The sequence below is a fragment of the Gracilinanus agilis genome, chromosome 2, assembly GCF_016433145.1.
Source record: "Gracilinanus agilis isolate LMUSP501 chromosome 2, AgileGrace, whole genome shotgun sequence".
NCBI lineage: Eukaryota > Metazoa > Chordata > Mammalia > Didelphimorphia > Didelphidae > Gracilinanus > Gracilinanus agilis.
The window spans coordinates 379,936,553-379,960,693 of NC_058131.1; the positions used below are offsets into that span (position 1 = coordinate 379,936,553).

The following is a 24,141-nucleotide window of genomic DNA, read 5'->3' on the forward strand; positions in this document are numbered from 1 at the left end:
GGAAGGAAGGAAGGAAGGAAAGAAGGCTTACTATAATTACTATGTTTATCAAGTGCTTACTATGTTTTGGGGATATATTGCTAAGTGTTGGGGATACACTAGAAAAGACAATCCCCACTCTCATGGAGTTCACATTCTAATGAGGGAGACAACATCTATAGGTCTCTATAGCAAGTCAGATGGAAAAAGTCCATGATCTTAGCCTGCAGCAGCATAGAAGACATCAACTTATCTTCTTTAGTGTCATAAAGGTGGTATTTATTAGTAGGTGGTAGCATTTATTATTGCTATTATTATTACTATTTTCTGCCTTATCCCTGGATCAATCCTCATTTTAATAAGTTCTTGTTCTATCTGTCCTATCCTGAGTTCCACTTGAAGCAAGGGATTTTGGTTCTACTAAACTATCTTTGATGCTATTTCAAATGCTACAGTGAGAAATGAAGAAAGTGGAAAGATGTGAAAATCTTGATATATATCCTTCTATAATTCCTTTTCTAGGAAACCTGTGAATACATCCTCAACTGTGCTTTAGAAGAGGTGAAGAGATGTTATGACATGAACAAAACAGAACACAAGTTTTTTGGCATCCCTCTTCCTTGTCAGGCACCATCTTCCACCATGGAAGCTGTAGTTCCAGACATCGGGCTGGTGATTGATGGGAAAACTTTAAATATCATTTTCCAAGGGAATCTGGAAAATAAGTTTTTGGAATTAACCAAATACTGCCGCTCAGTCCTGTGCTGTCGTTCCACTCCACTCCAGAAGAGCATGGTAGTCAAGCTGGTGCGGGACAAGTTGAAAGTAATGACTCTTGCCATAGGTAATCACCATGTCCAGGGAAAGGGAACAATGGGATCCAGTTGGTTAGAGGGGTCAGGACAGGAATGAAATTTGGCAGATGTTTAGGGATCAGTAGGATAGAATCAATGTCACAACAGAATTAGAGATCAGAAACTAGCCAAGGCCCTGACAGCCAAGAGATCAGAATAGAATCTAAGGCAGTGATTTGCTGTGGTCAAAAGCAATTCAAAGTTCTAAGAAGCAAGAAAGTCACTAAGTTAAAATGAAGTAACCAAATCCTCAAGGGTTAAGGCGGACAAGGGTCTGGAATCCAGGAAGCGTGGGTAAATGTTTTATCAATTATTTTATTTTCAATTTTTATTATCAATAACAGTCACAAAAGCAAGCTTGATCATCAAACCAGCTTTTGCCTCTGACCTACATTCCAAAACCCCACTTAGTGACTTATGAAAAAACAAATGTTTAAATACATGTTGTTTTTATTTGATTTGATTTCCCACTGAGTAGGAATTACCTTAGGCTAGAAGGTGTGCTCTGATCATAATTAATGTACTATGATACAATGGAAAGCTGGCTTCTGTGTCAGAAGATCTCTGTTCCTATCCTGCCATTGTCCATTGCATCTGTGCAAGTCTCTAAGGTGCATTTTCCTCAGCTGTAAAATGAAAGAGTTGAACTAGTTGCCTTCCAAGGTCTTTTCAGACAGGAAATAAATATTTATTAACTACCTATATTATGCCAGCCATTGGAGATACCAAGAAAAGCAAAAGATAGTCCCTGATCTCAAAGAGCTGACAGTTTAGGCCAGTAATGGTGAACCCTTTAGAGACCAAATGCCCAAACTGCAACCCTCATGCCACATGTAAGCCCTCTCCTTACCCCAGATGGGGAGGGATGAAGTGCTCCCATTTGGGCTGCTGGGCAAAGGGGCAAGTGATGGGAGAAATGTCCTCAGCATACATGGAGAAGGGGAAGGAAGCAGCCCCCTCCGGCACACATGTCATAGGTTCACCAACACAGGTCTAGGCTATGATCTTAGTAAGAGAATTAGAATTACAGCAATGTCCTTACCAATATCGTGATTTTTTTTTGCTTTCTCTATCTCTAGTCCTCATCTGTGACTTTGGAGCATGAAATCCAGGGAAATTTTCATTATGTTTTGCCTAGTAGTCCCTTTATTAATCACATCTTGTCTAACCATTCAGCATAAGGTGCATAGAGCCAAACAAGACAAAGAGAACAAACTCTTGGTGAGAGCAGCCCATTTGGATCCAGATTTCTCCTACAGAGAGCTTCAGTCACCCACTCATCACAAAAATATCACAGAGCTAATTCTTTAGGGTCAGAAATATACTGTAATCCCTTAGGAACAGAAACAAAATCAGCTCAGGAGAGAAATGGCATGACTACCTCACCTCCACTTTTCTTGGCTTGCTAATGGAAGAGGTTAAAGGCTGAGACAGTTCTGCCACCATGGGGAATATTTAAATTATTCATTTCCACGTTATGTAGGGAAAAAAACTAATTATGGGAAGAATAAAGGCAGCCACAGATGACATGCTAGTTTTGAGATCAATAAATTTGTTTCAAAACAATTATGGGAAGATTTTTTCTCTCCTCGAGTTCAGCATTCTCTATGGTGAATAATATTAATTTAATTGCAGCTTATTACTGAGAAGCAGCTGTAAAAATATAAATAAATAAAGTGGAGGCAGTGCAGGCTCAGAGACAGACTGCAAAAAGTGAATTCAGAATCAGTCTTCTGGGGAAGAAAGGGAGCTTCAGGGAAACAATGTAGTAGTTGGTCTTATCTCATTGAAAGACCCCTTTCACTCATCAGAAGAGGGTTCTGTTTTTCAGAAAACAAAAAGATTAATGCCAGATTCCCTAAAGCACCTTTATTCATTTGTTTTACTCTTTTAAGTTCATTAAAACTGTGACTAAATCTGCCCCAAGCAAAACTTCATTCAGCTCCATTTTCCAAGGTTCCATTCAATTCCACAAATATTTATTGTGACAGTTATATACCTAATACTATACTAGATCTGGAGGATACAGACTCACAATAACAGATTCTCAGAGGTATAAGGGACTTCAAAGTCACACAGTCACTCCTTTTTGAACAGACTCCATCTCTTGAGCAATCTATCTTTTCATATCTGGCACGGGGTAAGCAGCTATAAGAAATTCTTCTTGATTGATTGAGCTATAAAATGAGGAACTTGGACAGATTGCTCTCCAGTGTCCCTTTGAGCTCTAAAATCCTATGAAAGAATCTCATGAAAAAATTCTCAATAAGTAATCGTTCAGACTCTACTTGAAGAAAGTAATCATTCAGACTCTACTTGAAGACTTCCAACAAAGGAAAGTCAAGTATCTCCTTACACACATGCAACCCTGCACAAAGGAAAGCTTCTCTGGAACTTCATCTCCTACTTGTTCTGTCCCCCTTGAACTAAGAAAAACATAAGCTTACTTCCCTGAACATGACTGCCTTTCAGATGCTTGAGGGCAGCTGTCATGTTCCCCTAGATTGTCTTCTCCCAGATAAACATCCTCAGTTTCTTTGACTAGTGTAGCTATAAAACATGGGCTCCAGGTCCATCACCATCTTGGGTTCCCTCAGATGTACTACACTTTGCTAACTGCTAACATATCAATGCTCTCCCAAAATGTGGACTCACAAAACTGATCACAATACAAAAATGAAAAACAACCCAGACCTGCCATCAAGGAGCTTATGTTCTAATGCAGTGGTTCCCAAACTTTTTTGGCCTACCACCCCCTTTCCAGAAAAAATATTACTTAGCCCCCTGGAAATTAAATTTTTTTAAATTTTAATAGCAATTAATAGGAAAGATAAATGCACCTGTGGCCATCACCACCACCCCTGGATCGCTGCAGCACCCACCAGGGGGCGGTGGCGCCCACTTTGGGAATCACTGTTCTAATGGGACAGGACTATATGGATGTATACAAATAATATGATACAATATAGAATAGAATAAGGAAAAAGAGAGACATTCAGACAAAATGGAACAGGAAATATGAGGAACAAATCATGTTTAGCTGGGACACCAAGGAGGACTAGAAAGGAGATAGAATCAGAGTTGGACCTTGAAGGAATAAAGAAATTTCATCAGGCTTAGATCTAGACATGGGCAGCTTGGTGGCACAGTGGATAGAGTGCCAGATAAGAAGTCAGGAAGGGTTTATCTGAGTTCAAATCTGACCTCAGATACTTTTACTGGCTATGTGACGCTGGGCAAGTAAATTAACTTTATTTGCCTCAGCTTCCTCATCTGTAAAATGAGCTGGAGAAGGAATGGCCAACCATCTTATTATCTTTTCCAAGAAAACCTGGGAACAGTGTCATGAAGAATCAAATATAACTGAAAAGTGACCAAACAACAGATCTAGGCATGTTTTTCAGACCCAGAAGAGAAAGGATTAACCTGAGTAAATATAAAGAGACAAGAAAATTTAGGAAAACAGAAAAGTAGTAATAGAAAAGTCTCTTGGGTCCAATATTCTGGGGGACAGATTTCCCCTAAGTTTCGTTCAGTACTATGTCAAAAGGACTCAACAAAAGAGGGACACATGGTGAACTAGAAAGAACTCTGTATCGGGAGTATTTGGCCCATAATTCTAGTCCAAACACTGCTATTATCTAGCTATAAGACTTTGGACCAGTCTCTTTGTCTGTTTCCCCACTGATAAAATTCCACACGTGTTGATTGGACACTTACTCTGTACCATACACTATGCTAGGCACTGGAGACAAAAAGATAACACCAAAGGAATGATCTCTAAGTCCTTCATAGTTCTTCTATTCTGTTTGTAATCTTAGGCATATGACAGGTGTGTTTTGAAACTTCAGATCCAAAATGTACACAAAACTACAGAAGCCCCACTTTTTGTTTTCACTCTGCATCAGTCATTCTCCATCTGTTTTCAGGCGATGGTGCAAATGATGTGAGCATGATTCAAGCTGCTGATGTTGGAATTGGGATATCTGGGCAAGAAGGCATGCAGGTATTGCTATCATTCTCCTTTTTCCCTTACTATTTACTCCCCCAGTGATAGAGGTACCTAAGGTTTGCAGGTGATTTGCCCTCAAAAAGAAATGCAGGTCAACTCATTACTTTCTACAAATGGGTTGTTTTTATGACTCTTCCTTTACCTGCCTAAGGCCTGACCAAATCCAAAGCCAGCTATAAGGGGAAATGACTGTACAATCAATGCACGTGTGACATTATAAAACCAACCCTTCACTCTATAGTTAAGAATAAACTTCAGGGTTTTGGTTATGCATGAAGTGCTCTTAAAACAATGACCAATATGGAACTGTGTTTTGCATGACAATAAAAATAAAACTCATATATCTAAAAAAACTGTCTTGTATTCTAAAAAAGAAGAAAAAGAAACTAGTGGTTCTATGAGCTATCAATTTTACTTAGCTTAGTCCTGTATCTCTATAACTCCTACCTTGTTCCAAGTTTTGCATGCAATCTGTTTTTAAAAAATATATAGAAGCTATGCTCTATCTATACATTTGAAAATCATATCAACCACCATATCTTTTCAAATGCATTTTTTTGCATCTTTTGAAACAATCATGTGGTTTCTGTTGGTTTGATTATTGATATGGTCAATTATGTAAATGGTTTTCCTTCCATTCCTGGTATTAAAACTCACCTGATCATGGAGTATGATTCTTGTGATATAATGTTGTAATCCCCTTGCTAGTATCTTACTTAAAATTTGCCATATTTTTTAAAAGACTGTGGTCTGAATGAAGAATTCAACTTAAGGTCTAGAAAGGTAGTTTTGAAACCATTTGTCTAATTTTGGGCTAAAATTCATCCTCTGGAAATCATCAAGAAGCTGACCCCCAGGAATAAATAAATAGCTGTTCATCTTAACGGTAATTAGTGGCTTGGTCCTGGATCTCACCAGAAATTAATTGGGAACTGGTTTGTATGTTCAAGCAAAAGAGGGTTCAATGATCGTGCCATGGCGATGACCGTTTTAGCCCTTGCCTCTCAGAGATACCAGAGTGAGGTTTCTCCTTCCTGGGTAATTTGCTTGGGATTGGCAGTGATGGTGGGTGAAAGGGTAAGCATTAGAGTTTGGATGAAGGACTTTCCAGCTCTTGCTTTTCAGGCTGTGATGTCCAGTGATTTTGCCATTGCTCGCTTCAAGCACCTCAAGAAACTTCTACTCGTGCATGGCCACTGGTGCTACTCACGTTTGGCAAGGATGGTTGTTTACTACTTCTACAAAAATGTGGTAAGTGACCACCACAGGTCTGTGTGTGTGTGAGGACCCTTCCTACCCCCCAGGCCCCCATCAAGACTTTTCCATGGACCAGAAAAACCCAACCATAGAAGTCTGCGGCCAGAGTGTGATCACTGTGACTAGTGAAGAAACAGAAGACCTGCCTATGTCAGAATTCCCCTCTCCAGCCTTCCAGTGCCTGAGATTTCTACCAACACAATCCATCATTTAGTTTAAGGCTCTGAGGGCCCTTAGTAAAATACAGATATGCCATTTGGCAGGGATAAGCCATTAACCAATTGGTTCCTTGTTATCACTTAGCAGAGAATCAGGGCATAAAGAAGATGAAACAAAGGACAGATAAGTTTTGATGTGTGGAAAAGTGCTAGCAAAGATATAGAAATTTGGGGTTTCAGCAGGTAGGTCACCAAAGAGGGCTGTCTTATAAGTCTAGGACAATGTGTGAGCACTGGAGACTGCTGAAAAGGTGTCCAAAGGATGTGTAAGAGATTGAAAAAGGGACAAATGTGACTGTGAATGTGCTTAATGTGGGGATTTTTTTTTCTTCCCTCCCTTCACCAATTGACCTGCCATGGGACTCAGGCTAGACAGGTCACCTCTTACCCACAGTTCTCCTTATTTATGAAACAGGTCTCTCTAGACTTGTCAAAGGATCAACAAATGAAGAACTTTTCTAATATCTCTTCCAACCTCCTCATTTTTCACAGGAGGGAACTGAGGCCTAGAAAAGTAAAATTTCTAGGAGCTATGAAATCTAGGGGGATAATCAGAATGTTACTACGAAGGTTAGTGGTGGCAAAATTCATTCTTTTAAGGGTGCTATTTCCTATTCCTTGATTTTTTGATACTCTCATTTCCAATTTGACAACATCCCATATGGAGTACATCAATAAGAACTGTGTACTTTAACCAGGACTTAGCCTCAAGTTATCCAATATTCATTTATCCAATGAACTATGCAAGGGATAACGGTAACAAAAGTGATGGTGATCATGATGATGATGAAAATGATGATGGAACTTACATAGCTCTTTCAAGTTTGCAAAGCTTTTTTACATATGTTATCTCATTTGATCCTTATAACAACCCTGTGAGTTAAGTGCTATTCTTATCCCTATTTTTAAAGGTGAGGGGGCAACAAACTAGTTACTTAAATGGATTGAGAGCCAGGCCTAGAGACAGAAGGTCCTGGCATCAAATCTGGTCTCAGACACTTTCTAGCTGTGTGACCCTGGGCAAGTCATTTAACCCCCATTGCCTAGCTTTTATTCTGTTATTATTCTTTTTATTTACACTTATATTTATTTTAAATATATATAAATATAAAAAGAAGTATTTTATATGTATTTTATATTTTATTTTAAATACATTTGTATTTATTTATATTCTTCTTATTCTCTTATTACCTTTATTCTGCATTGGAACCAATACACAGTATTGATTCTAAGATGGAAGGTAAGGGTTTTTTAAAAATAAATGTAAGAAAAGTACTGAGAGAGTTTTAGCAACTTGCCAAGGGTCATACAGTTAGTAACTGCTTGAGATAAGATTTGAACTCAGGTCTTCCTGACTCCAAGTCCAGCACTCTTACCCATTTTGCCACCTGACTTTCCACTGACAACCAGCTGCCTATTGTTATTGTGTGTAAACAAGCACTCTGCTTGCTGGTTTTCTGAGAAAGTGGGAGGAAGTGGATTTGAGGGCCTGAAAGAAAAAGAAATGACCAATTTAGGAAAGGAGAAAAAAAAACAATGGAGGTCCCAGAGAAGATCCAAATGTTTACTCTTTGATGGGAAAAGTTGTCCAGCAAGCTAGAAAGCAGAAGACCAAGATGTCCTGACCAGTCTAGAATTTCTAGATCGCTTCCCTTATCCAGAATTCAGAATGAAAAGGAACCTTAGATGAGGAAACAAAGGTCACAGAGACATCAAATGACTTGCAAGAGGTTGTACCTCAAGCTAGTGGCAGACCTAAGACCCTGGTCTGCTGATCCCCAGGTCATTTGTCATTGTCTGTCTCCTAGGACAGTTGAATGGAACAAAGTGGCCATGGGCCTCATTACCTGAAATCTTGGTTTCCTCTTCTATAAAATGAGGATAATGATATTTCTTTTGTGTACCCCAAAGAAATATTGAGAGGACCAAGTAGCGCGTGAAAGTACTTTGAAAAGTACAAATCTCCATGCAGATGTGAAAAAATCACTTTTAAAACATTCATTTGTCCCTGAAAATGTTTGTCATATTTCTGAGGGCCTAAAAAAAAAATAAACTGTGAGTTATCAGCACTAGTGAGAGACACAGGCTAATGTGGTACTGAGGTCTTACAGGAGATTCTGGGACTATAGTTAGAAGCTCTTGATTAAAAATAATAATAAGTGGTTAGAGTCAGAGCATTATTATGCCAAAGAGGGCACAAATGCCTGAGTTAGTGCTTTTCATTATCTAGTTCAAGGACCTCAGAATAATCCCCCTGCGCCTCCAAATATAATCTGATTCCTGTTTGCATAAGGGAAAAAGGATGATTAGAACCAGGGGAACGGAAGACAGGCACATTAGACAAGTGTCGGCTCAGAAACCCAAATTTTTATCATTTGCTCCATTTTCTGGGCCCTGCTGGCAGCCGCTGTCACCATCACCACTCAAATACCGCAAGCATATCTCCTCAAAGTTTAATGTATATGTAAATGAGAAGCAGCGAAAAGAATAATGCAAATTGGATAAACTGGATAGTAATAGCATTTCAGCAAGTCACTGCAAACAAGTCACTCCATTTGACTCGAAATTCGCTTTAAGCATGAAAGATTGTTTACTTAGAATTCAGTGTCCGTGTTTAAAATATATACATATATATTTTAAAAGTCACCCTTCTGAAGAAGCCTATGACTTCTCAATGTTGAATTTTGAATATGGAAGAAAAAAAAAAACTTTTCCTGGCTGAGGATGCTTTCAACGCTTAAATGATATTTATTTCCAGCCTGATGTAGTAGTCTAACTGGGTGACATTGATGCCGCATTATCTCCCCCTTGCAATTAGAGGGTGGAGAACTATGACTTCCACATCCGCAACCCATTTCATCAGGGATTAAAAACCTGGCTGCTTAGAAGTTTGAACAATGAATTAATTACTGCTGCTGTGGCTTCTCAGAGGAAACAGAACGGGCAGAAATCGAAGCAATGCCGTCACCAGATCTAAAGCATTTCTCAAAAGGCAAAAAAGCTCTGGCAAAGGGTAGAAAAACAACAGATCCTGAACTGTTCTGAAGAGACTGAAAAAATAAATAAATAAGCATTCTTTTGGTGCTGCAGTCTAGCTGGAGGGCATATTAGTTCTTCCTCAGCTGATTCATAAAGGCCTGATCCAAGATCAAGCAATCCTTCAATAATTTTTTTAGCATCTACTATGTGCCCAGATCTTTGCTAAGAGATGGAGGACATAGGCTCAGAGACTTAGAACTGAAAGGGACTTTAGAGGTCATCAAGTCCAACTCTCTCTTTTTGCAGATGAGGAAACTGAGGCATGGAGATTTTTGTTAAATTAGTTGCTCAGGGTCACATAGCTAGCAAGTAACTGAGGAAGGATTTGAACCCAAGACTTCCTGACTCCAGGTCCAGTTCCCTGACCACTATACCAGGCTGCTTCTGTTTTATAAAGGAAGATTCAGTCACTCATTCAGGGTAAAAAAAAAAATGTGTTGTGGAATGAGCATAAAGGAGATATTGATTATATGATCAACTTTGATGAACTTGAGAGCTTTTGTCTGAAATGCTGGTTGTGGCATGACGGATAAAAAACTGGTGTCAAGGCCAGGAAGACAGAGGTTCAAATCCTGCTTGACAACTTCTGGCTGTATGTCCCTGGACAAGTCACCAGTTCTTATGGTTTTAGGTAACTCTTTAGTTAAGACTTTATGTTATAGAAAAATCACAACCTACATAGGTAAAGGGAGTTTCCCCATCTGGGAATTCCCTGTACCAAAGAAGTTACAATAACCTATTCCAACCTTTTATCTTCCCTATAGAGTGTAAATAGTCTCTTGTTAAAAGGAATAAAGACAATTCATGATTGATTCTAATAGATTGGAGCTGCCCCATGATCAATCAACAAGCATTAAGTGTGTATATCAGGGCAGCCAGGTGGCACAATGTATAGAGTACAAGGGCCTGGAGACAAAAAGACTTACCTTCCTGAATTCAAATCTGGTCTCAGACACTTACTAGCTATGTGACCTTGGACCAGTCACTTAACCCTATTTGCCTCAGTTTCCTCATCTGTAAAATGAGCTAAGAAAGAAGTGGCAAACCACTCTAGTATTTTTGCCAAGAAAACCTCAAATGGAGTCGTGAAGAGTCAGACATGACTAAAAACAATTGAGCCAACTAACAAGTGTTTTACAGTGTGCCATTCACTGTACTAAGTGCTAGGGATATAAAGGCCGAATGAAACATTCACTTCCCTCAAGGACCTTACCTTCATCAATAAGATGAGTTGGTTGGAGCCTCTAACAGAAATGGGTTTCAATGACTGGGGCTGCCCTTAAGATAAATACGTTGGCTCAGATTCGTTGGACAATTGACTCAGGAAGAACCATCCTTTGTTCCAGTCAATAAAAGTGAGCAGACAGATCCCAGACCTTTTCAACACTTTCAAACTTTTCCTTCTGCCATTTTTTTTCCAGAGAGAAAAATGGAAGCGAGGTAGAAAGGGTGGAGAGAGCAAATAACATATTTATCAAATATCCACTTCTCAAAGGCATTATGCCAAGCGTTACCTAATTCCCTACATTTGCATAGCACTTAGCTTTCAAAGTATCTCCATATACATGAGGTCATTTAATTCTTAGCACTGAGAAAAAGACAGAGTAGATATTTAGAGTAGGCAGCTTGAGCAGAGTCGGCACTGGTGTTGGATATCAGAAGACCTAGGATTGATTCTCAGCTTCCCAGATCACCCTGGCTTTGGAAAAAACCATTTCATTGCCTTGAGCCATTTTTCCTTGAGCTGTAAAAATTGTGGAGACGATCTCTAGAGTCAGTTCAAACCAAGTAGGATTCTATTATTCCCATTTTGCAGATGAGAAAACTGAAACAGAATAATGTCATAGATAGAGGGTCAGTCAGCCTTCAAATGAGGACAACATGGACTCAAGGTCTGCTTTTGACACAAAGTCAAGTCAGTTAACCTCTTACTGCTCTAAATAAGCCTCAAAAAGTATATTGTTCAGATGAATTGCTAATTTGCATTAGTAGGGAAGTTTCTATAGTAGGAATTTTTCCATATCCTGTATCTCAGAAAGTTTCAAAGAATTCGCCAATGTCATGTGGCTAGTAACAAGAAGAATCATAACTAGAAATTAGATTTTCTGATTCCTTATACAGTCTATAAAGTAGTCTCAGATCCACCACTAATCAGCTGTGTGTCTAAAACTGTCTGTTAGAGACAGTTTCCTCCATCTGTAAAATGAAGTATTCTCCTTCTCTTAGAAATGAGTCCTAAGAATAAATACCTAGGGTTTGCCAGGAAATCATGGGGACCAGAGGGAGACCACAGATAGAGAATGAAACTGGAATTTTCCTGGTACCAGAAACTCCTAACTCCTTCTACAAATGCAAGTCATTACTATACCTGCAATTTATGGTCTTACCTACGTCGCTGAAAAGTGACTTGCCCAGGGTCACATAGTCAATATTGTAGGATTTGAACCCAGGTGCTCCTGACTCCTAAGATATTTCTTCATCCTCAATGGCATGCTGCCTTTAAATTAATAATAATAATTTGCATCACAGCTTTATCAAGTGTGTTTCCCATAATAACTCTTATAGATAGAGAATATAAGCATTACTATAATTCCCATTCTATAGATAACTGAGACTCAGCTATAGCAAATCCAGTGTCAAATACTTACTAGTTGTGACCCTGGACAAGTCACTTAGCCTCTTTCTGTCTTAATTTTTCTCCAGTACAAAACAGGGATAATTAGTATCACTTTCTTCCTAGAGTCATTGTGAAAATCTAATATTTGTTAAGCACAGCACAGTGCCAGGCACATAGTAGGTGTTTAAAAGATGCCGGTTCTTTCCTCAGCCAACAAGTATATGTCCCATCTACCTCACTGGTATGTAGAAAGGAAAGCCTAAAATCAGATATGGAGGGGGGAAATGATTTAAAAGCAAGATATAGAGCTAGAAAAACAGATCAAATAGATTTATTGAGAGTTTTTTTCCCCCTTCTGAGTGTTTTTTGTTTTTGTTTTTGTTTTTTTGCTTTTGACTCTTAAGAAGGGCATTTTGAGTACTTTGGATATCTCTACATAGTGTTATACCAAATTCTTCAGAGCCTCTTTGGGGGCACCTGTATTCCAAGGAACACCTCAGAGACTAGCTGAAGAGATATTCTCCCCCAAAGAACAAGCTGGAAAGCTGTATCAAGCAGCAAAGTAGCCTGGTATGCAACACCCAGAAATGAAGGCAATTCTCTCTTTAAGCAAAAACAAGCTGAGAAGGAGGCAAAGAGTCAGGGCAGCACAGCAACAGCTCAGGTTTTCAGTCTTAGGTTTTAAAACTAGAAAAACCAGGCAGTCATATATCCCTTGAAGGAGAAGGGCAGGACTTCCTAGTCATGCTTTTAACTAAAGATAATAGCATACACAGCAGCAGCATCTTAGAAGACAGAAGAAGGATAAAGGAATTTTGGAAAGGTCATTGGTCTAGAAGTTAGAGCCTCTGCTCAGAGCCCTGCCATTAGCCTTCAGAGAGACTCAATCTGGCAAGTCAGCCTCAGATGCACAAAATAAGGCATACATAGACTTAAAGTCTAGGTTCTTCCAATAAGTAGCTGAGTGGCCTTAGGTGATTCATTTTTAACCTCCCTAGTCCTCAGTTTCATCATCTATAAATGAGGATGGGAAGAGGAAGATAATAATATAACAATAATAATTACTGGCACCTAACAAGGTAGTTATGAGGGTTAAATTAGATGTGTGTAATGTGCTTCATATACCTTAAAAAAATTTAACTTTTACATGACATTAATTATATTTTATAATATATTATGTACATAATATATTATAAATTATAATTCACACTACATTAATTATATTTTATAGATGTATTATGTATATATTATAGATTATAATTTACACTACATTAATTATATTTTATAATATATTATACACATAATATATTATAAATTATAACTTACGTTACATTAATTATAAATGTAAGTTATCATTATTATTATTTTCTATAAAATAAGGCTAATAATATCTGCCCTACTTAAATGACAAGGTTTGCATGAGAATCAACTGGAATTATATATATATTTGTCATGTCCTTAGTCACCAAAGACAAAAAATGTCATCATCTGTTACTAGGACTATGGAATAGCTAACCAAGTCAAAATTGTAGCAGCAGTCTGCTTTTTTATATGCTCTCTCCCTTACTTTCATTGGCATGTCGCCAGCATGCTTTGGAAACCCTGAGTTAGAGGAGTTCTAGCAGTAACTAAAGATGTTACCATTTCTCCCCACAGAGTTACGTCAACCTTCTCTTTTGGTACCAGTTCTTCTGTGGTTTTTCGGGAACCACAATGATCGATTACTGGCAGATGATATTCTTCAACCTCTTCTTCACCTCCTTACCACCCCTCGTCTTTGGGATCCTCGATAAAGACATCTCTGACGAAACCCTCCTGGCTTTGCCTGAACTCTACAGGAGTGGGCAGAACTCTAAGGTAGGAAGCTTGCAGTCCCCTTTCTTAACTAAGACCTCAATGAGACGGATTCAGATCTTAGCTACGGGAGGTTGCTTCCCGTTCTGCGCATGCGTTTATCCAGTCACTTCCTCCTCCTCCTCTCTGTTATCCGGTTTGACCGAGAGTGGCCACAGGAGAAAAAAGATGGCGGCAGCCGCTACTTCCGGGGCGGTACCGCAGATACGCTGCTTTACCTCTTCAGTGGCCAGACCCTTTGCCAAACTCGACCGGCCTCCAATTCTATTGTATGGGCTAGAAGGTCGATATGCCACTGCTTTTTTTTTCTGCTGCATCCAAGCAGAATAAGCTGGATGCTGTTGAAAAGGAGTTAATCAGTCACGAAAATTTTGAAGGAACCCAAAACAGTTGCCTCTTTTATGAATCCCCATATCAAGCATACCATTAAGATGGCAGCCCTAAATGACTTAATAGCAAAAGAAAAGTTTTCCCCCACCACAACCAACTTTGTGAAATTGCTTGCTGAAAATGGCCGTTTAAACAACACCCCAGGAATTATTTCAGCATTTTCTACTATAATGAGTGTGCATCGTGGAGAAGTACCATGTTCAGTTACTACTGCATCTGCCTTAGATAGCTCAACTCTTTAAGAACTAGAAGCAGTTCTGAATAGCTTCCTACATAAGGGTCAAGTACTGAAAATGGAAGCCAAGATTGAGCCTTCCATCATGGGAGGAATGATTGTTCGTATAGGAGAGAAATATGTGGATATGTCTGCAAGAACCAAGATCCAGAAGCTAAGCAGGATTATGAAGGAAGTTGCTTAAAAGTAATGTTTTTGGGATAGCTAAGTAGCTCAGTGGATTGAGAGTCAGGCCTAGAGATGGGAGGTCCTGAGTTCAAAACCGGCCTAAGATCCTTCCCAGCTGTGTGAACCTGGGCAAGTCACTTGACCCCCATTGCCCACCCTTACCACTCTTCCACCTAGGAGCCAATACACAGAAGTTAAGGGTTAAAAAAATAAAAATTAAAAAATAAAAGTAATGTTTTTCCACAGCTCATTGGTGAAACTTCTAAAATTTGTGGAAGCAATAAAGTACTTAGAAATTTTCATTGTGTTAATGTAGTTGAAATATGAAATGCTAAAAGTCTGGAATTAGCCTGTTATACCATGTTATGTAAATGAAACAAACAAGGCCAAAAAAAATGCTCACTGTTTTGTAAATGAAAATTTCCTAGATTTTTGTCACAAACCTCTATCTCTGATCTAAAATTGTCTCAACTACTCAGTCATTATTTTCTTTCTTTTTTCTTTTTTTTTAACCCTTAGCTTCTGTGTATTGGCTCCTTGGTGGAAGAGTGGTAAGGGTGGGCAATGGGGGTCAAGTGACTTGCCCAGGGTCACAAAGCTGGGAAGTGTCTGAGGCCGGATTTGAACCTAGGACCTCCTGTCTCTAGGTCTGGCTCTCAATCCACTGAGCTACCCAGCTGCCCTCGGTCACTATTTTCTTAAATCTAGTGTCCAAGATATCTACATGACAAACGAATACAGAGAATACTTCTCCCAAGGATTTCACCACTCATTTAAATGTGCCAAATTTAGTATATGTTGTTTCATCTTATAGCATAGGTTTAAAGGCTAAAGACAGGAATTGCAAATGGGCAATCAGTTGGGTCCAGAATTGAATAGGAACAGAGCAGATTGGATTGCTTTTAGGAAATCATAAAGTTATTTTAATGATCTTTGTTTTTTTCCAATTTGGCTGCTTTAAAATTTTTTATATCACTTCCATTTCTATATATCTCATATTTCTTTCATCCTTCTGTCCAGAACTATTCCCTGTAAAAATTTTTTTTAAAACATGAGAGGGAGGAGACAGTTCAGAAAAAGAAATCAAGGGGGCAGCTGGGTAGCTCAGTGGAGTGAGAGTCAGGCCTAGAGACAGGAGGTCCTAGGTTCAAACCCGGCCTCAGCCACTTCCCAGCTGTGTGACCCTGGGCAAGTCACTTGACCCCCATTGCCCACCCTTACCACTCTTCCACCTATGAGACAATACACCGAAAGTACAAGGGTTTAAAAAAAAGAAAAAGAAAAAGAAATCAATACATCAGCCAAATATGACAGTATGAAATATTCCATTCCTGTAACTATGTTCTCCCTCTGGCCTCCTCAACCTCCCATGAAAGCAATGAAAGTATTGTATATTTTCATCTTAAATTTTTTTAGCACCAGTATCAAGTGATATTAAGGATCAACTAAAGGGCAATAGAGAGGTGCAAGGTAGTTGTTAAGAGGCACAAACAGAATTATTAATGTATCACATAACAAGGGATAACTTAGGAGCAGCTTTGTATTGGTATTCTGATAGCAAGAGGAAGCAAGGAAAGTCTTCAGCATCTTGAGTGGGTCTATGAAGAACATTAATGGAAGGGCATTAATACAAAAGTAAGATGGATTTTTATTTTATTATTGGATAAAATGCAATTTATGAAATCATAGATGTTGGTGTGATGGAAAAAGCAATGGATTTGGAGTCAATGGGCTTTGGTTTGAACTATGTGACAAACACATATTTTTTTGTTCATATAAATGGCATGCAAACATGTTGGCTAAGGAATTTTGATTAGGTTTTATTTTGTAATAGCAGTGATTATATGTGTATATGCTTCTAGTGATCCCAGGCTATGTGATAAATAAAAATTAATTTGGAGGCTAAAAAAAAAACAAATAGTAGCTATGGGAAATCACAAAGACATAGAGAAAAGGCTCTTCTTATTGATACACAGACATACATAGATCATAGGATCATAACAGCTGGAGAGACTGGGATATGAAAACAGTAACAGAACATAAAAGTACATAAATTCAGACCAGATATCCCTCCTAGAAGTTTGTAGAACCTAGAATAACAAAGTCCAAAGTCAAGGAGTGAACTGGAAGAATGAGGAAACAAAAAAGAACCTGCCCCCATGGTGAGGGGGAAGCTCAAGTTCACAAACACAGAAGGAGAAAATGTCTTGGAAGTATAAGCAAAGTAACCATAGGAATAATATAGTACAAAGGAAAAATACAAATTGGACTCAAGCCCATAGAGAATTCCAAACAAAATTAGAGTTTTAAAAAGAAGCTTAAAATGACTTTTAAAAAACAAATGAAGGGGACAGCTGGGTTGCTCAGTGGATTAAGAGCCCGGCCTAGAGACAGGAGGTCCTGGGTTCAAATCTGGCCTCAGACACTTCCCAGCTATACAACCCTGGGCAAGTCACTTGACCCCCATTGCCTACCCTTACCACACTTATGCCTTGGAACCAATACACAGTATTGATTCTAAGCCAGAAGGTAAAGGTTAAAAAAAAAGAATGAAGGCTATGGAAGAAAAATATAAAGAGAATTAACAGCTTGGCAAAAGGGATACAAAATCTTACTGAAGAAAATAATTCCTCAGCCCTGGAATTGGCCAAAAGGAAGCTATTGACTCCATAAAACATCAAGAAATAAAAAAACTGAAAAAGACTGAAAAAACAGAGGAAAATATGAAATATAATATAGAAAATATAACTGACCTAGAAAATAGATTGAGGAAGATTACTCTGAAGAATTCTTAAAGTTTACCTGACAGCCAAGAACAGAAATAGATGTCATATTTCAAGGAATCATTTTTTTTCAATTGCCCAGGTATCTAAGAATCAGAGGGTAAAGTAGAAATTGAAAGAACCCACTGGTAACAACCCAAATGAATCTACAAAAGAAAAACTCCCAGGAATAATATAGCCTCCCTAATCCATTGAAAATGCAAGAAAAACAAAACCCATCACAAATATGTAGAACATGCAAAATAAATTCCTGTAACTCTGGTTGCTCTCTTCTACATATTCTCCAGCTTATCTGCATTCTTTTTAAATGAGGAACCCCAAACTAAACAGAAAACTTTTATTATGGTCTGACCAGGGCAGGGGTACAGCAGGTCTCTTACATTCTTGTTCATAGACACTATTTCTTTCTTACTACAGCCTAAGATCTTGACTCTCCTATCATACTGTTGAATTATATTGAACTTGTGGTCCACTAAAACCACCTGGTCTTTTTCAAACAAATGGATATTTAATTATACATTCCCTATCTTTATTTATGAATAAATTTTATATAATATATATGCTTGTGTATATTAGATATGTAATATGTAATATGTGTGTGCATATCACATAGAAAATACATAATGTGGGGCAGCTGGGTAGCTCAGTGGATTGAGAGTCAGGTCTAGAGACAGGAGGTCCTAGGTTCAAATCAGACCTCAGACACTTCCCAGCTGTGTGACCCTGGGCAAGTCACTTGACCCCCATTGCCCACCCTTACCACTCTTCCACCTATAAGTCAATACACAGAAGTTAAGGGTTTAAAATTTAAAAAAAATTTTTTTAAAGGAAAAAAAAAAGAAAATACATAATGTTCACTTTGTTTCTGGTATCCTGCTTGGTTTCACCTCCACAGAACAAGATACCTTCCTTCCTGCCTCCTTTTATATATTACCTCCCCCCAAGAGATTGTAAGCTTCATGAGTTTTTGTTCTTTTTGTTACTAATATCCCTAGCACTTAGCTCGGTGCCTTGGCAGTAGGCTCTTAATAAACAATAGTCACTAAATAAATATTGATTGGATTAGATTTGTTGAAGGAAGTAGGGATTGATCAGCCTGGAGAAGTCAAAATTGTGGGTAAAGACACAATAACTCTCTTCAAATGTTTGAAGAATGATCATGTAAAAGGGATATTTGTTTCACTTGGCCATAGAGAACTAGATTAGCAGGAGTGAGAGGGAAGAGAGTTTCAACTGAGCATGAGGGAAAAACTTCAACAATTTAAACAAGCAAAGTCTTCGAGGAAAAGGTTTGGCAGAGACATCGTAGATAGAGTTCATGCCTTAGATTTAACTAGATGACTTCTGATGTCCCATTAGAAATTCATGTGACTATTGACAGGAGGAATAGGGGAATCTGGGGCCGACCAATTTCACAAATAAAATTGGAGGGTGGCTTCCCGAGCAGCTTCCCAGAGAATTCCCAGCATTCCCATCTAAAAATGTGGGAGTCATATGAGAACCATGTCAGCCAGAGGAAGAATGACTTTTAAAAAGAAGTTACAGGGGGCAGCTGGGTAGCTCAGTGGAGTGAGAGTCAGGCCTAGAGACGGGAGGTCCTAGGTTCAAATCTGGCCTCAGACACTTCCTAGCTGTGTGACCCTGGGCAAGTCACTTAACCCCCATTGCCTACCCTTACCACTCTTCTGCCTTGGAGCCAATACACAGTACTGACTCCAAGACAGAAGGTAAGGGTTTAAGTAAAAAAAAAAAAAAAAAAAAAAAAAAAAGAAGTTACAAGGAGCAGCTGGGTAGCTCAGTGGATGAGAGCCAGGCCTAGAGATGGGAGGTCCTAGGTTCAAATCCGGCCTCAGACACTTCCCAGCTGTGTGACCCTGGGCAAGTCACTTGACCCCCATTGCCTACCCTTACCACTCTTCTGCCTTGGAGCCAATACACAGTATTGACTCCAAGACGGAAGGTAAGGGTTTAAAAAAAAAAAAAAAAAAAAGAAGAAGAAGAAGAAGAAGAAGTTACAAGTAATATAGAATACATATGTGTTTGTATAGCTATGGTACCTGAAAAAAATATATAGGTTTGGATTCAGATTCTGACACTTTCTAGTTATGTGCCTGGACAAGTCACTAAAGCTCTCAGAGTCTCAGCTTTTTATCTATAAGTTGGAACTAATGATACTTATATTATCTACCAGTGCCTGGCACATGATAGGTGCTTAATAAATGTTGATTGGCACAGTGGATAGAGCACTTGTCCTAGAGTCAGAAAGACCTGAGTTTAGATCTGGCCTCAAATACTTACTGGTCGTGTGACCCTGGGAAATCACTTAACCCTGTTTGCCTCAGTTTCCTCATTTGTAAAAGGAACTGGAGAAGGAAATGGCCAATTACTACAGTATCTTTGCCAAGAAAACCACGAGTCACAGTCAGACACAACTGAAATGACTCAACAACAACAATAAATGTATATAGATTGATTGATCTGCCTCATAAGGTTATGGTTAAGGAAGCATAAGTTAAGTAAGTCTTCAAATGCTAAAAAAATATTTTTAATAATAACAATACCATTTATATGGTGCCATGAAGATTGCAGAATGCTTTTCACATGTTAACTCATTTAATCCTTGAGAGGTGGGTGCCATTATTCTCTCCATTTTACAGATGGGGAAACTGAAGCTGAAAGAAATTATGTGACTTTTATAGGGTAACATCCTTAGCAATGCAGCAAATGAGGCAAAAGTGTTCCTGACTCAAAATCCTAGGCTCTATTCAATATGCTACTTAGCTGCTTTTTTCTCTAGACAGTGAGCAAAGAATGAACCCTACGTTTATTTGACAGTTGTTGGGAAATGTGTAAGCTCAATCATTAAGAAGTTAAATATTTTTAGCCAGCCTCAATAAATCAAAAGATACATGATTTCAACAATATGGGAGAGACTGGGTCCAGATCAACATCTCATATCCTATACCAAGATTAATTCAGAATTGGGTGAATGACTTGAATATAAAGAAGGAAACTATAAGTAAATATGGTGAGCACAGAATATTATATTTGTCATATCTCTGGGAAAGAAAAGATTTTAAAACCAAGCAAGAGTTAGAAAAAATTACAAAATGTTAAATAAATAATTTTGATTACATTAAACTGAAAAGGTTTTGTACAAACAAAACCAATGCTACCAAAATTAGAAGGGAAGCAACAAACTGGGAAAAAAAATCTTTATAACAAAAAACTTGGACAAAGGTCTAATTACTCAAATATATAAGGAACTAAATCAATTGTACAAAAAAAATCAAGCCATTCCCCAATTGATAAATGGGTAAAGGACATGAATAGGCAATTTTCAGATAAAGAAATCAAAACTATCAACAAACGCATGAAAAAGTGTTTTAAATCTCTTATGATTAAAGAAATGCAAATCAAAACAACTCTGAGGTACCACCTCACACCTAGCAGATTAGCTAGCATGACAGCAAAGGAAAGTGGTGAATGTTGGAGAGAATGTGGCAAAATTGGGATATTAATGCATTACTGGTGGGTTTGTGAATTGGGGGGAAAAAAAAAAAGATACATGATTTCATTAGACTGAGTAGAGCACCTTGCCTCAGTCAATGATGTTCATGAAGAACTCATGGGCCAAAAAAAAAAAAAAAAATTACCTGATAGTTAGAGGTGTTCAGAGCTTCTCTTAAGAAGATTGGAAGTCTGAGGAAAGACATAGTCTTGTCACCAGGCCCCAGCCTGAAGCCTTTGCAGCTTAGTAAGACTCACCAAACCTTGACTGTGATGTCACAGTATTGGAGAACTCGAGTCATTTCGATGCCCTAAAAAGAAACTGGAAAAGCACTTGAATCAAGGATTTTCTTATTGTTTATTTAAATTTATTTGTTTGTTACATTAAAACACTCAGTTTATTTCTTCCCATCTCCCCCATCACTCCCATTAGAGAAGGCATCATTTGACAAAAAGATATATGTATGTATAAAACTAGGTCTTATTTCTATTTTATCAGTTCTTTCTCAGGAAGTAGACATACACGAGTCATTCTTCAAACAATATTTCTGTTGCTGTATATAATGTTTTCTTGGTTCTGTTCATTTCACTCTTCATAATCTCATGTAGGTCTCCATGTTTTTACAAAATTAACCTGCTTGTTATTAACATTTTTCCATCACAATCATATGCCACAACTTGTTTAGCCATTCCCAATTGATGGACATCCCTTCAGTTTTCCAGTTCTTTGCCACCACAAAAAGAGCTGCTATAAATATTTTAAAACATATAGGTTTCTTTTCCCTTTTCCCTGAATACCTTAGGATATAAACTAATAGTGGTATTGCTGGGTCAAAAGGTATACATAAATTTATAACTCTCTGGGTATAACTCCAAATTGCTCTCCAAAATGTTTGGATCAGTTTATACTTTCACCATCAATGTACTTGTGTCCCTATTTTTCCACATCTCCTCTAACATTTGTCATTTTGCCCTTTTATCATTTTAGTCAATCTGGTAGGTATGAGATGATATCTGAGAGTTGTTTTAACTTGCCTTTCTCTAATTAATAATGATTTATGGCATTTTCACATAGTTATATATGGTTTTGACTTCTACACCTAAAAATGTCTCTTCATATCTTTTGACCATTTGTCAATTGGGGAATGGCTCGTGTTCTTAGATATTTGACAAAATTCCCTATATGTTTCCAATATGAGACCTCCATCTAAGAAAGTGTCAATAAAATTTTTTCCTAATTAATTGCATTCTTTCTAATCTTGGCTATATTGGGTTTATTTGTATAAATCCTTTTTAATTTAACATATCCAAAATTATCCATTCTACATCCCACAATGTTCTTTATTTTTTGTCTATTCATAAATTCTTCTCTTATCCATAAATCATACAGTTAATATGTTCTCTGTTCTTCTAATTTGTTTATAATAGCTTCCTTTATATGGAGGTCATGTATACATTTTGATCCTATGTTGCTAAATGGTGTAAGATATTGGTCTACATCTAGTTTCTGCCAGATTGCTTTCTAGTTTTCCCAAAAATTTTTACCAAATAGTTAATTCTTATCCCTAAACCTGGATCTTTACTTTTGTCAAACATAAGGTGACTTTAAACTTTTACAAATGTTTGTGGTAAGAAATGGAAAAGTAGATCAGTGGAACACGATAGAGGATTTTCATCCAGGCATAAGTATCCTTACAGTTCAAGTCAGAAGTTGAGAATGATGTCATCTAACGTATTTTTTCAGGCTCAATACATGTTTGTGAGTATGTTTTTATTCTTTTCTAGTTTTACTTTTTAAAATAGCATGTATGTCTAATAAAATATTCATTGACTATAAACTGGCATTCTTAACCTGTTTTTGTGACTTGAACCCTTTTTCCAGTCTCCATGGATCTCTTTTCAGAATAATATTTTTCAATACATAAAATAAAGTACATAGAAAACAAATTATATTAAAATAATTATCAAAATATGCCTATTTTTTTAAAGCTCATTAACCCCAGGTTCAGAAAACCTTCTCTAAAAGTAGTCATTGTGCCCAAGATACAGGCTGTACACTCCTCTGCTCTTCCCCTGGAATGCACAGAAGGCAACATAAGAAATTAAAATGCACATTTCCCAAGTCTGTGCTCTGTCTTCAAGAAATCAATGACTTTAGCTGACCTCTGGGTCTTTGTCAGTTATAACCAATATTCGAAGCCAAAACCCACACCAAATATCATTGTCCCAAATATACCACCTGCAAGGCAATAATGTCTTTTAAGGGAATGGAAAGAGAATTAAACTTGAAAATGGGAGGATTGGATACTAATTACAACTCTACACCCTTTATATGAATTTGGGCAAGATAGTAAGATTTGGAGCTAGAAGAGAACTTGGAGATCATCTCTTCCCCTTCATTTTACATGTGAGGAAACTGAGACCCAGAGAAATTATGTGATTCACTTAAGGTCATGTGGATAACTAAAAGAACTGAGATGTGAACTCAGGCCCTCTGACTCTACTACATAGTGCTGCTTTCCCTATTCCTTCCTAGGCTTACTCATTTGTAAAAATGAGGTCTTTGGACTGGAGTAGATGATCTCTGAGGCCTCTTCCAGCTCTCAGATTCTATTGAGTCTGTAATTTTCTATGAGTCATTAGACATCAGCTTTGGTGATGGTAACCTGGATGAATTCCTTCCCCACAGTTCTACAAGCTGTCCACTTTCTGGATTGCCATGATGGATGCTTTCTATCAAAGTCTCATCTGTTTCTTTATCCCTTATTTGGTAAGTCCTATACCCATTTTCCAATATTAAACCTAGATGAAGAATTTTGTCTCTTTTTGGTGCCTAAATTTGGTGCTGTGTGATGTGGAGGGTTGAGCCTGAAATATAGGTGACTACCAGTGAATAGAGGTACCTGCCTTTGGATGAGAAAGAAAACCAAAGGCAATTTTAAAAGGCTTTAATAAGTTCTTACCCTGTTTAAGTCCCTGCCCTCAAGGGGTTTATATTGTGCTGGGGAGAACCAGGCCAAATAATGAGGCTTAGCCTTGGATAGAGTACCTTCATGGTACAGGGGATAGAGTGCCAGCCCTGGGGTCAAGAGGACTTGCCTCAGCTTCCTCATTTATAAAATGAGCTGGAGAAGGAAATGGCCAACCACTCCAGTATCTTTGTAAGAAAATCCCAAGTAGAATAATGAAGAATCAGACATAATTGAAACAAATGAACAACAACTC

At 38.0% G+C, this 24,141-nt stretch overlaps 1 protein-coding gene across 1 annotated transcript in view; it reads left to right on the plus strand.

Annotated features, from left to right (window-relative positions):
• ATP10B (ATPase phospholipid transporting 10B (putative)) overlaps nt 1-24,141 on the plus strand; it is a 158,731-nt gene that overhangs the window by 123,931 nt on the left and 10,659 nt on the right. Inside the window, exons 15-19 of the mRNA XM_044659845.1 lie at nt 502-823; nt 4,763-4,839; nt 5,971-6,096; nt 13,633-13,833; nt 23,606-23,686. Of these exons, the coding sequence (XP_044515780.1) occupies nt 502-823; nt 4,763-4,839; nt 5,971-6,096; nt 13,633-13,833; nt 23,606-23,686 (807 nt within the window). The remainder of the gene's footprint in view (nt 1-501; nt 824-4,762; nt 4,840-5,970; nt 6,097-13,632; nt 13,834-23,605; nt 23,687-24,141) is intronic.